The sequence below is a fragment of the Pavona decussata genome, unplaced genomic scaffold (assembly GCF_977016875.1).
Source record: "Pavona decussata unplaced genomic scaffold, jaPavDecu1.1 SCAFFOLD_262, whole genome shotgun sequence".
NCBI classification, from domain to species: domain Eukaryota; kingdom Metazoa; phylum Cnidaria; class Anthozoa; order Scleractinia; family Agariciidae; genus Pavona; species Pavona decussata.
In genome coordinates this window covers 101,326-115,713 of record NW_028145665.1, presented here as the reverse complement: position 1 = coordinate 115,713, position 14,388 = coordinate 101,326, and the positions used below count along the sequence as shown (strand labels likewise).

General features: G+C 38.4%; 1 protein-coding gene across 3 annotated transcripts in view; it reads left to right on the top strand.

Moving 5' to 3' along the window:
- The window catches only part of LOC146455965 (uncharacterized), a 33,629-nt gene that overhangs the window by 15,940 nt on the left and 3,301 nt on the right, over positions 1-14,388 (top strand). For 2 of the 3 annotated variants that reach the window (XM_085093586.1, XM_085093587.1), the window contains 12 exons: positions 1,493-1,821; positions 2,581-2,719; positions 6,892-7,002; positions 7,769-7,799; positions 8,186-8,385; positions 8,743-8,859; positions 9,223-9,407; positions 10,575-10,694; positions 11,154-11,230; positions 12,874-12,914; positions 13,501-13,597; positions 14,271-14,367. In XM_085093586.1, coding sequence (XP_084949712.1) covers positions 1,493-1,821; positions 2,581-2,719; positions 6,892-7,002; positions 7,769-7,799; positions 8,186-8,385; positions 8,743-8,859; positions 9,223-9,407; positions 10,575-10,694; positions 11,154-11,230; positions 12,874-12,914; positions 13,501-13,597; positions 14,271-14,367 — 1,544 coding nt within the window. The remainder of the gene's footprint in view (positions 1-1,492; positions 1,822-2,580; positions 2,720-6,891; positions 7,003-7,768; positions 7,800-8,185; positions 8,386-8,742; positions 8,860-9,222; positions 9,408-10,574; positions 10,695-11,153; positions 11,231-12,873; positions 12,915-13,500; positions 13,598-14,270; positions 14,368-14,388) is intronic. The other variant, XR_014858890.1, reaches the window with a different exon arrangement.

Genomic DNA, 14,388 nt, shown 5'->3' with positions numbered 1-14,388 from the left:
TTTTTTATTTTGTTTATTTTTATTATCTTGCCACACAGAATAAATGACAAATAGAATAGAAAAGATAATAAATAGCTAATTGACTTTTGTTATTAAATTTAGCAGAAAAACTAACGCGGAGAGATTTCGACGTTTCGATGACATCCTGATAATGATGACAGGATGTCATCGAAACGTCGAAATCTCTCCGCGTTAGTTTTTCTGCTAAATAGCTAATTAATATTAAATTTAAAGTGAACATGCAACTTGGAAAGAGTGACTGTGGCGGGGAAATCTCCAAGAAGTGAAGCTTATGAGGAATAGAGATTTCCCCCCCCCCCCCCCCCCCACGGCGGCATTTAAAAGAAAAGAACAGAAAAGACGTATATTTGAAATCTGTTAGTGTGCTTAGATAAGAAGATAGATACGGAGTGTTACGGTATTTAGGTTGTATCTTGTCTGGCCCTTAACAATGGTTTGAACACCCGCTTGAATATATTAAAAGTCGGGGCGTTTTTTGATGTTTGTCGGTTATGAATTCCATATCCTAGGGCCTTGAAACAGAATCCAGAATTTTTTGACATTTGTTCTACGGGTATGAGGTCGGTAAAGGTCAGAGTATCTCGTTAAATATTGATGAATCTGATTTCCAGTTTAAAAGATTTGATTAAAAGCAGTAGGTAAAGCGTCGTGATGATATAAATACATAAAAGAACTTACTTGGAGCGAGTAGATACTAAAGACATCAAGAATTTTTAAATTTGCAAAAAGAGGTTTACTTTAAGGGATCGCCCGGACTTCTCTTTTCTGTAGTAGGTAAATTCGTTGCAGGTTGGTGACACAAGTAGAGGCCCAAATTAAATTGCAGTAAGTAAGATATGGATAAACAAGGGCATAGTATAGTGTAAGAAGACATTTTGAGGGCAAATAGTATTTAGCTTTATAAAGTAACCCGAAAGATTTAGAAATCTTAGCCGTAATGATATTTACCTGAGTTTTCCATGTAAGATGCTGATCAATATAAGCTCCGAGACACTTAGTATTGTGTACTTGTTCAAGTACACTATTTTCTATGACAGTCTGTCTACTGATAGGTAACGTTCTTTCCTAGGTAGTAGTTGCATGGTCCTTAAAGGCAGGATATTGCCTGTTTATGTTTTATGTGTAAGGATAAAGAAGAATAACATGCCGCCCCCTCCCCCCCCCCCCCGCCTCACTCTCACCCCAGAGGGTGATGCAAGAAAGAAAATGGAAAACGGCATGGCTTCTTCATAATACCTAGTCTTAAATTGCCAACGCCCCTTTCCGCCCTGATAAAACGAAAATTGTTCTAACAATTCCGTAGCTTATTTGCCTTTTTTTAATGGTAACTCTTAAGGTTTCGTCAACAGGCTCGAAGGTAAGACCACATTAAATTTCTCAAGAACTCAGCAAAATGTTTTTTGGAAAGACTTGCTATTTCCTTGCTATAGTCAATTAGCAATATTGTTTCTTTTCCGGTTGACAATGAAAGCCTGCCACGAACCCCTTGGTATGGAGAATGGAGCAATCTCTGATGTTCAGATAAGCGCCTCTTCACAATGGGAAGATGCTACAGCTGCACGAAATGCGAGGTTAAATGACAAGACACATCAATGGGCCTGGGGCTGGTCAGCTAAAGCTAATAACCAGAATCAATGGCTTCAGGTGGATCTTGGTAGTATTACTTCAGTGACAGGTGTGGCCACTCAGGGCGGTACAACCGGCCGTTACTACAATGTGGTAACCAAGTACAGCCTTCAGTACAGTGATGATGGGGTGGCCCGTTATGATTACAAGGGAACAAGTCAATCTACATCAAAAGTATAACAATAAATCTAACATCCTTACGTTCTGCAGTAAACTTGTAGCTATCATATCGCACGTCCACTAAATGTTCAGTTGAACTGTTTGCGCTATAGCAATCAAAATGTATGGAAGTTTTGGAGCAACAGAAAAAGTAGTATACATGTTGTAGCATTTCTCTTAAAAGCGAAGAAAAATTTACTGTCTTGGTATAGAGCTTTTTAAAAGATAGGAGGCACTGATTTTAGGATAGAGATGAATAAGGAGCAATTGGTTTTGTGGAGTTTGCCACAAGTCATCTACAAATGCAGAAGAAAAAAACCCCGTTATTTTCTTGAAAAGCGGAAGTCGGGTACAGTAACTTCCCTTGCACAAATCTTTCAGAAGTGCTAATTTGTACTCGTCTTTTTAATTTCTCTAGAAACATAATTAACATATAGGTGACAGAAGTTGCAAAGATTATGCAAAAGAAGCTAAAAGAGTGGACACGTAATATGATCTCGGCTTTTTGGTATCCCGTCACTGTGCGCAAGAGTACATTTATAATCTTCTATCGTTTTTCTATCCCCCATTATTATAGTGCCAACAAGACCGGGATTCGCGGTTTCTTGGGGTCTAGCTTAAGAAACGCAGGCTTCACTCAATGCAAAAGGGAAAGTGGGTTTGTAAGGCTCCATGCTATTTCTCCTGGGTTCTACTTGATTTGCTGTTCAGGGAAAATCTAGACCTCCAGACACACACCTCTAACAATTATTACTCGCTTGTCTTTAAATACAGGTTTTTGATGGCAATGTAGACATTGATTCCATTGTGTATAACAGAATAAGCCCACCAATCACAGCACGCTACATCAGGATACTGCCGCTCCAATGGAAGGGACATATTGGAATGAGGATAGAATTGTATGGCTGTCCAGGTATTGGAGAAAGTTTTCCTCACAAATGTCGAGTATCTTAACCTTTCACACTTTTACGCTCCACATTCGACCGTTGATTTAACTTGTGTAGTTCTAACCTATGTTAAAACGTTACACATTGAAGTTTACCTTAGGAAACTTTAAATAGGTCAGCCTTTTTTTCAGGAATGGAAGAATTATTATATACAAGTACGTAAATTATGATCATCCGGATAAGTGTAGTCCTGAGAAGGACTGTTTGTAGTGACTTTGACTGACGTTTCGACAACATGAGCGGAAGTCATCTTCAGAGTCATCTTGGCTCTGAAGATGACTTCCGCTCAGGTTGTCGAAAGGTCAGTCAAAGTCACCACAACTGAAACAGTCCTTGTCAGGACTACACTCACCCGGATGATCATAATTTACGTACTTATGACATGACTCCTGGGTTCAAACCATTCGCAGATAATTATGTATGTCGTCGAAACTATATCAGGCAGTCCAGAACCGTGTTGCGGATATATGATTAGTGAGACCTCCTTTTGATGCCTTAGATTATTCCAAGTGCAAGCTCTAAAGCGAAGTCCTTTTTAACTCGTGAATGCGTGCACGCGCAACGAACAAGATATCGTAATGTGAGGCAAATTCACTCACTCGATCGATCACTCGATCGCTCGCTCAGTATGTCGTAAACTTTTGGCAAACTTGGCGAGTTCTCACGGCTCTTTCTCTCTCCTCCTTCTGTTAAGATATAGGCTTTCGGAGTTCAAAATTAAAAAAAAATAGTTCAAGGATCACTCGACCGCGGAAAAAAGGATTTTGAGGGTTTTGAAATGATGAACTGCACAAGCTCTCGAACGATTAAACCAAACGGCGGACTTGAGAATCAGATGCATTTTTAAATACTGTAATGGAGCACGCTACATTACGGTGTTTGTTTTTTTCACCACGGATGATGCAGGAAAATAAAACGTTCAATTAACTTTAAAGATTCAAAGCAATTCCGTGGGTGAAAGGCTTAAGGTAAAATAGGAAACTAAAACCTCAGCTTCGCAATAAATTTCATTCGGGGTCCAGTATGAGCGATATGATCGATTCACCAGAACAAATGTAAACACTGAAAGTTTGCTAATGTATACTGAGCGACAATCATCGCAAACGCTTGATGTATTTCTATATTTACATTCACTTGGATAGAGCCAAAGTAGCAACTTTAGCGAGATTGAAAGCATCTTCCGATGTTATAAAATGCTGACAGAAGCCTCAATAAATTTCATTCGGTGAGCGATAAGATCGATTAAACAGAACAGATGTAAACAATGAAAAATTGCTAATGCATGGCGACAATCATCGCAACGCGTATGTATTTCTATATTTACGTTCACTTGGATAAAGCCAAAATAGCAACTTAGGCAAGATGGAAAGCTTCTTCCGATGTTATAAAACACGACAGAAGCCGTCATTTCAACACATAGAGGAATACAGTGTATTACCATGCTGAAAACAGCAAGATTTAGGTCACTTCCTAGGCAACCGAAATCATTCACATGTATCAAGTTTCATTCAGCAACAACACGACGCGACTTTGTAATAAAATACGGAGGTTGTTAGAAGAAAAACTGGACGCTTTTTTGTCGATTGGCAACCACGCCAAACTACCAAAAGAACGCACAAGTCCACCGTTGCGTTGCTTTGCATATTAGAAGGAAACAGCGCGTGTGCAATTCAATTGTTTAATTGTTTACCGCTGTTTCGACAAAGGTTGTCCAAAAACAAGCGTAAAAGCGTACGCGAGAACACCGAAAGGTTGTCTGGGTAATACGCAATAAATTTCAATAAAAGCTCTGAATCCATGTTGCCCGCCATCTCAAGTCTTCGCTGTACGGTCGAGGCCAGGACTCGAGGCATTAAATTCATTGGGTATTTCCCAGACTATCTTTCGGCATTGTCGCGTACGCTTTTACGCTTTTTTGGACCACCTTTGTCGAAACAGCTGTATACATAATGCATTCCCGCAATGCAGCATGGCGTTCACGAATCCTTGTAGCGTAGCTTGATGCGAGTACCGCTTTGCGGTTACCACTGTACACTTCTGCATTCAGGAGTTGGCTCTCTGGAGGCTTTGATTATCAAGGCAAAGATTGCACTCGCCTGTAAAAGTTACATCATGTAAGATAGTAGCGATAAAATCGTCAGCTGTGATAACACTGATAATAGCGCCTTTAATTTGAAAGCAGAGCTGACAATTGCGTAATCCGTGATTGATCCAGGAGTGGTATATCCAGGTATGAATTCTAAATAGACCTACATGCACAGCCTTAAAGCTATTTAAAATACCCTCTTTTTGGTGATTCCGTATTTCCTAAAATATTTTCATTCTTTCAGAAAATAACAGTGGACATCGATTTTAGGCTAAATAAGGAATACGTCTGCCACATTTTTGGATTTGCTTCTTTTTTTCCTTGAGAATAGTTTAATAACCTTATCTGATGAGCTTATATACAGTGTCGGAGATCACTCACCTTTTTGGCACTGAAGTTATACAATACAATAATCTGAGACCACTACCGTCATCACAAATTAACATAATAACAATTAACAACAACTTTATAAAAGAGCGCCAAGCTTCCATACAGCATAATATAATATATACATTTATGTGAAACTAGCGATCTAACTAAGGTTGAACTTATAACAGATACTTTCTTTAGCACATTCAGGGATTTTACTTTGCCTGTGGTCCCTTGTGAGGCACCAAAGTTGTGTCAAAGAAGGTTTTCGGACACGCTGAGTCCATTAGCAGCTTTCCATTGCTTCCTAAGCTATGTAATGAACTCCCTGGGGTGGGGGAAGTTGAGATCAGCTTTTAGTGCCGCAAAAACTGACTACTTAACAGCATGACCTACTACATGTTTTCATCAGTCTACAGCTCTTAAAGCTAGCACCAGTTTCCATAAAGTCTTACATATTACCAAAGGCTAAAAATTCCTTAAATAACTAGTAAGGCCCGGTTCATGCAGCGAACTTTACATGAGCCGAACCTAATACCTATTAGACCAAATAATTAATTTTGGCAGTTGATTCAGACGTCGAACCTAACTGAAGTCGAACTTAAAGCTAAAGTGAGAAAAAAGATTTTCGTGGTCAGCGGCTGTTGTTTTTACTCAATAAGATTCAAATGGCGAGAAAGATGAATTCTGATATGGAAGAGCTTGTTCGGTAAAATAATGAAGACAGGCCAAACACGGCTCCTATTGGTCGAGATAGCAAGAATATGACCTTCAAAGCTAATTGCTCTTACGAGAACGTCTTTCAAAGATCTCCCTTCTCTGTACGAAAGTAGGGAAGGGTCTTGGTAGATCTCTCTTAGCAGAGGCTGATTTTCTATCAAGTGCCATTTACTCATCTGAATGGTTTTAGATTGAACACAGAAGGGCAATATTCCGTAACAAACGGCAAAATGTTTTTGGTCGTTTTTTGTTTGTTTTGTAGTGCCGATATTCTTTCTTGGAAATTGACTTCTGAAAGAGTTTTACCTATAAGGTTATCAAGGTAACCTCTTTCTTCAAATGTTGTTTTTGAAGATTTTGCTTCTGAGAAGTCTTGAGGCTTCGCCTTTGATATAGCCTATATTGGAAAGTTTCTGTCGGTTTCAAGTGCGTGTGCACATCAAGAATAGATTTTTTTTCTTTCGCATCTCAGACTAGTATATTTAGTTGTTTTGAAACAAGAAGAACAAGCACATTCCTCTTTTCCCGCCATCTTGTTCAGAATGAAGTCCTTTGCACATGCCAAGTCGAGATAGATATAATTTATATAATTTATACGTAACGTATGCATTTGATTCGGCACATGTAAAAGTTCGACGTCTGAATCGAAGTCGAACTTCTGCCGTTCTATTCGACTGGCACAGTCGAATAGAACGGCGGGTCGACCCAAATACAAATCTGTCGATCCTAACTAATTCATACGTCAATCTTTATATGCGCCGAACGAAATGATTAGGTTCGGCTCATGTAAAGTTCGACGTATGAACCGGGCCTAAGAAGACTAGTGATAATAATTTTTAACTCGTGAATACGCGCATGCGTAATGGACGAGTTACCGCAATGTGGGAAATGTCACTCAGTCGGTCGTTACATCGGTCGCTCGTTTTTAATTTGTTTCGCATCTCAATTCATTTGTCTTTACAGATACTCCTTCCAGTGGAACGACACTGGAGTGGTACTTCATTGTTGGGCCTTTGTTGGCTGTGGTATTTCTCACATTACTCGCCTGGTACATTTGCAAACGTCGAAAGAAAGGTATGAGACGCCGTTCTTAGGGCACAGCGGTTTATTTTATTCCATATTTTACTGAGGTTTTCAGATCTGCGATTACCAACAAATGTGAGACTAAACTGAAAAACTATTATCCAAAGGAATTAAAAGAATGAGAATGTGAAGAAATAGTAACGTTTTAAGAATGACCCCTTTTTTCATATATTATATGAATTACGACGTAATATACTTTTAGACTTAAAATATAATGTTAACGATATAAATTGACAATTAAAAATTTGCAATGTACAGGGAGTGGGTTACAAGTCAAAATTTACAATATCATTATTATCAATGGTCAAATATAATTTAATGCTATAAAGGAAGGCATCCCATCACAAGTTTATTTTAATTTAACGAAAAACACGTTTTACACACTGTCAGCATTTATGGAAACATTAAAGTAACATGTACATTAACAAAACATAATATCGGAAAAATTGTAGTCGTACGTGTTTCGACGAGGAAAGTATGGGTGAAGGTAACGAAAATATTTTGCAAATTCATGGAAATTCTCACTTTTCAATACCATCAATTCTTTGGTCTTGGGTCCAAAGTTGCCATAGGAATCCCTTTCAAATATACTCTCCCACCAATGTGGCCGTGGTTGATTTTACTTAAATGATCTCGACAATCGTAGTGTGGACTGTCCTTTTATTCTATTTTCCTTTCCGTGACAAAACAAACTGTACCTGTCCAAGTATCTTCTCTGTATTATTTGATTCACTTTTTTTTCCTTTTCTACTCACAGGGAACACAGATAGGGACAAGCCGGAGATCAAGTAAGTCAAATGATTTTCGATTATTCTATTGAAATTACTCTTAGTAGTTTGTATGACTGCACTTGTTATCAGGGAACAGGTCTTGAACTGAAAAGGAATGGGATTAAAAGATTTGTTCGATTTGGCCATTGAATATGAAACTGAGCGCGTGGGGGCTCATTGAACAGACAGGGTGTACCAAGCTAAGCTAAGTAAATAAAGAGGATTGATTTTTTCTACCAATCGATTCCTACCTCACCTTGCTTTAATAAACACTTTTTTGTGCCATGGAAAACCGTTTGAAATCATCTCAGTTTTTGTTTACGAATGATGAAATTAAACTAAATAAGTAATTGCCGATTGAGAGCAGAGTATTTTGATGAAGGTACAAGCTTTTCTGTTTGAAGATCATTAACACATAATGAAGAGCAAGCATACGAGATGGATGTGCGGGACTGTGAGGTGGATGAATGGGAGATTTCACGTGAACGTATAACACTGCGAGAGGTCATAGGTTCTGGGGCATATGGAGTAGTTTGGCGAGCAACTTTAAGTCAACCAACTGGAAGATTTGGAAAACGTATCGTTGCAGCGAAGTGCTTCACACGTAAGAACCGCTCTATTTAAATTCTAGACTGATTATAACATCGATGACGTGACATTCATTTCATTTAGAAAGCTTACGAAAAATGTAACCATTTTTAGTAATATCTGTGCATTACTCTTGGTTTTTAATCTGAAATTCAGAACGTTTCAGTGGAGTCCCTTTAACAATCCTTACTCTCTTACTCTACTTCTGTATATTATCTACACTTCTTGCTTTTGAAGACAACAGAACAAAGCACAACACCACACCACATGCAACATAAAGCAACACCAATGAATGAATGAATGTTCTGGGTGCTTTCTGTGATGTATTAACCATCTTGCCTATCTGAATTAACTCTGACCTTTTCATTTGTAGCCACTGCTGGAGAAGATGGAAGAAAAGCACTTATGAGAGAGATCGAGTTGGGAAAAATGTTTGGGAAAAATCCTCAGCCAAACATTATCAATTTTATTGGATGTGTTACAACACAACGTAAGGAGATGCATTTCTGTTTACGCTGTTTGTTTCTTTCTCTGTTTAGTTATTATATATCTCTGGCAGATCCACAGAAATTTTCCAAAGTGTTAATCTGATGAGGCTCTAGACAGAGTATATTGTTAGGGTGCACACTCAGCCAGCCTTCTAGGGGGCTTTTCTGATAGCACTTACGTCACTCAGTCGATCCCATTACTAAGAAGATAACAACTAAGGTGCTACACCAACTCTAAATAACATACTGGGCCAACATTTTATTGTTTCTTGTCTTGAAGGCCTGCGACACTGGCTTGAACTCATGAGCCCACCAGTGAGGGAACCGGTGTATAATACATTTAACTGCTGTATTTCTGCTCCTAGTTCACCCAATTCTCATCATGGAGTACTTAGCGTCCGGAGATTTGCTTGGTTATCTGAGAAAAAGCCGAGGAATTGTTGACAAGTATCATTTTGGAGAGGGTGGTACTTTAGAGCTGACAACTTATGACCTGGTCTCATTCGCAAAACAAATTGCTAGTGGAATGGTGTTCCTTGGATCCAGAGGGGTATGTTCATTTTAACAGAAAAAAAAAATAACAAGGAGGCGCTATTGAGGCCTTCCGCCATCTGCTATTTCTTATCTTTTCTAGCAGTGGTGATTAGCTTGTTCACCGAATTACTTTAACAAACAATCTTACAAAATTAGTAGTCAGTAAGTGGATGGTGAAAGTACAATTCGCGATTAGCGTGACACTTTAAAGCACGGAATTAAAGATACGGATCTTAGTCTTCTGCACTGTTCACCAGAGGATGTTAACAAGATTCAAAGTGAGTTGAAACCTCGTAAACCTGAGGCCCGGATAATGTTCATTCCATGATCTTAAACTTTGGAGATTATCAACTCTAATATTCCCCTGGGAGAATATGAGAATATCAGCCCGACTCTCCCCTGTTACAATCAAAGCCGCCACCAGCTTTTCAGCGGGGTTTATTCAGTATAATCAGCGTGGAAGAAAGAAGGAAATAGATCCATGTGAAAAATAGCAACTATAAGATATCTAAAGAAAAGGGGTACGTTTCTAAAGAAACTGTGGTGCTCTGAAGATGGGGGAGTAGAAATGAATATCAACTGAGTTTATAAGGTAATTTAACCACGGTAAAGAGATTCGAGTGCTGGTGTTTCTGGCCTAAGCCATTCTTTAAAGCGGCTGGTGCTCGAATCTCTTTACGTTTGTTAAATTACCAAACACTCTGGGCCAGTTATTTAAAGAGAGTCTAACTTAGGCCGCGGCTTAAGACAATCAGTGGACCTCCAAATCTGTTTATCAGTGGTTTATTTTAAGTAGATAAATAGTTTCTACTCTGGGATGCAAGCCTTCTTGTTACCGTAAGCAGCAGACAATGTTTAGATATGATTGTTGGCGAATTTAAAGATGGCTTAGAACGTGGTTTTGTGAAACACCGTCTAAACAATAACCAACCCTCCATGTTTGATTTTGATTGAGCTTTGCTATAAACGTACCAAACAGGAGTCAGACTTCAACGCCAAACCTGAGGTTCCAGCAACATCCACCATTTTTTTTAGATTAAATGACAACGTGCCTGACATCAACATGGCTGTGACATACCTACTACAAGCGTCTATAAAAATTATAATATACTTGAGAAAATGTTAAATATTTTAAACTCTTCCCAAAATAGATTTCCTTTGGTTACGATTTCTGTTTTTGTAGATAGTCCACCGTGATTTAGCAGCACGAAACGTCCTATTGGATCGAAACTTTATATGCAAGGTGACAGATTTTGGTTTAGCGTATCAGAACTTCAAATATGGACATGGCAATGCAAAAAAGGTACACCGGACTTAAAGCAATTAATTTGATTAACTTATGTTTGAATATGAATGTGGACTTTTTAAATTTACAGTTCGTCATTCTGAACTGTCGCCCCCTGACAACATCTTGTCGATTTTCAAAAACAGATTGTTATCTTCTTGGAAGCGTTCTTTTCTATATTTGAAAGAGTTATATTGCATGCGTTATTGGGAATACAAAGAGAAAACGTTTTAGTCATGAAACGTTTATTCACGCCTTGATTAATAAACTTGAAATTGTTAATATTTGGGGATATTGTCATTTTTGTTTCTTTTTTTTTTTACGCATTTAAATACCAGAACCCTTTAAGGATAAAATAGTGAGAAAATCGAGGTATCCTGCGCAATAACTTTTATCCTGACACAATTTACTCTATTTTCAGGTTATCTCTCACCTTCAGAATAGGTTAAAAAAACTGTGATACTGCTTGCTTTGTAGGGTTGTATGCCAATTAAATGGACAGCACCTGAGATTCTTTTTGGGAATCCTGCGGAACTCTCATCCAAAAGTGATGTGTATGTGAAATTATTGTTAATGAACCAGTTTAGGAGGCCATGAATAGGATGCTCTATCTGTATTAATAACTCAAGTCAACCATTTTTCCGAGTAGATTTATTTTTTGAATTGCCCCCGCGAAAAGGTATGACGTATGACAATTCAATTGCCATTGCTCTTCTTTGATTGGGTATTTGAAATGTGGGCGTTCCAAAGGTCCCCCGAGAACCGTTCTGCACGAAATAAATCAACTCTGGAAAGGGTTGACTCCAAAGCTGAGTGACAACCTTCCCATGTAGATGAAGTTAATCTCCACCCCAACCCTTAAACTAACGATATGGAACCTAATAGGCCATTTTCATGATGGCGTCATTTTACTACAACTACCCGAATTCATTTCGTTTTCCTTTTCAAATTCAAATTTTGTAATCCCCGTGGAGAGCGAAGAACAATAGCTCTTATTAGCATGAGAAAACGAAAACCAGAAGAATTCTGGTAGTTGTAGTAAAATGACGCCATAGTGAAAATGTCCTATTAGATTTACATGTCCGTTGCCCGTCAATTTTACGGTGGAGGCCTACTCAACCTGGGAAAGGGGGCTGGGTAGGACAAAGTACCTCCGCCGACTTTGAAGATTCAAGCAAGTGCAAAGTTTGCGACTTTTCCTGAAATTTATTCAACCTTGTTTCCAGGGTCTCTCCTCTTCCCTCGTCCCCTGGTGTGTGTGAGAGAGAGTACGGAAAGAGGAGAGACCCTGGGAACGAGGTTGAAATTTATCTAGCAACCAACAGTAAGTCATTATTTAAGCGACTTGATATTTCCATAGAACACTATTTTTTAGCTATCTTCTTTCACATTTTATTGCATTTTAGAGTTTCTTTACCGCTTTTGATTAATTTTGAGTCAATGTGGACAGTTTCAAAAGTTATAATAGAAATAAAAAAATTAAAGATGGCCGGATTTGCAAAACAGATAACGTAATGTGCACGTCATATAATATTATGATGACATTGTCTCATTTTCTGCGCCTCAAAGGAAACACTTGGGAGGTATTTTATTGTCTTCAAGAGGCTCGAACAAAACCCAGAGTAATTTTCACAAGGATGTTTCCGAAATTTATTCCCTCGTTCCTAATGTGAAATTTGTTACTATAACTTTCCACAGTTTCGTGAATTTCCATTAGTTTTGATTTCTTGTTGCTAAGTTTTGTTTGCACATTTACGAAGTTTTTGAAAAACAATCAGAAATAAAGATGATGGATGTTAAACGTTTGCGACGTCAAACATCGGTTCCTGTTAGGATCCTCAAAACATTACAAGTTGTACTATTGCGCCCCACCAGGTTACACTGTCATATAACTTACTTAAGTTCAGATTTATGGAGGTTTTTGTGAGTGGTGTGTCCGCCTTAGCCCAAGAAGACTACAAAACCCAAATGGAAAAAGACTAAAGAATAAATATTGAACCCACTGCTAACAGAATTACCTTGTAAAGTATAATATAAAGTAACAAAGACAATTACTGCTCAAAAGCTACAGTTCAATGGTCACTCTTCAAAGTCAAAACAAAGAACCACTGTATGTTGTACAGTGTACGCAACCGCATATCATACAGATGGAGCGCTGGAGAAGACTTTCTCACTCATATGCATTTCTTCTTCACAGGTGGTCATATGGAATCGTCCTCTATGAGATATTCACCATTGGTAGGTTTTATTTTATTGTTGAAATAGGCCTTACTACAAGATTTTAATTGCATCGTACGGCCAAATTAAATAGTTAAGCTGGCTGACTCAGTTACAGCAAAGTCATACCTACACTGCAAGATCCTCGAGGGCCTACTAATTAGCCAAAAAAAGTATTCATTGAACATCCAGGTACACTGTTTCATCGCAAAACTATTCCCACGTGGAATAACGTAGTATAATTTTAGCAACGTTCGTTTTATTACCCTGAAGGTGACTGATAATCTCGTACCCCGATCTCAGTCGTCGGTTCGGGAATGTCGAAATGGAGATCTGGGTACGAGATTAGGTGACTGACTGGTCCTTTTAAAGACATTTATAAACGTTTTTTAGCCTTTAAAATTTTTATTGATGTTACTAGCAAAAATGTTAAATAGTGCATGTAATTTTTTTTTCTAAGTTTGTTTGTCAGTAACCTCAACCATAACATTTGGTACCATTAGGTCTATGTTGTTCGACTTTAAGTTAAAGACACGAAGTTAAGAACTGTAATGACGACAAGAGCGGTTAAAAAATTGAAAAATAACACGACTTTGACAATCAACAGGGGGCATCCCATATCCAAACTGGTCGGAGGCAAAAACAATGACAGAAATACGAAATGGTTACCGCATGCCAAAACCACCACACATCGACGACACCCTGTGAGTTTCACCTGTCAGTTTAGAACTGTCTGTGAATTTGTTAATGCATGACTCAATCAGAGACAGTGCTGCCCGGGCAACAGGAAAACAAAGTAATTCTTTGGCCCTGAGCTATTATCTGTGCGTTCAAGGCTGATATCACAACTGTTGGCCAAAACATCAATCAATAAACGGTGACACTTTGGTGTGCTTTTATTATGTTGCTTGACTGTGACCCCTAAAAATTGGACATCAATTATCTTTTGTCACCTTCACGTAGCCTAAATAATATGTGCCAATAGCTGTTAAGAGCACCGCCAAGAATGTCAATACAAAAACATTCCAGCCCAAAACATCCCTAACTAATTTACACATTAAGCTACAGCAACTTGCACTTTCACTTGCACTTTCGACGTGCAATTTTTTTTCCATCGCCACCGAAAGCTTTCACCGGGGAGGATTCATTATTGATCTCACAGCTCCTCTCCCTCAACTACATGTAGTTTCTTTGCGATTTCCGACACTCTGGGATCTACGTGACCAGGCTCTCTTCCTCTCCTCTTCTCTTGGTTTAGAAGATAAGAAGAAGAGAAAACTTGGTAATTGGATTAATTAAATAGTTCTTTGAAAATCTGTGAGCGAAATGAAAAACTCACAACCAAACTGCTGTTAAATTCAAACTATTTCTTGTTAGGTATCATTTGATGGAAAGATGCTGGAACTGGAACCCCGACTTTCGCTTGCCTTTTGAAAAAATTCGGCAGAGAATCCAAACATACATTGAAAAAAAGGTTTGTGATTATACATTTTTC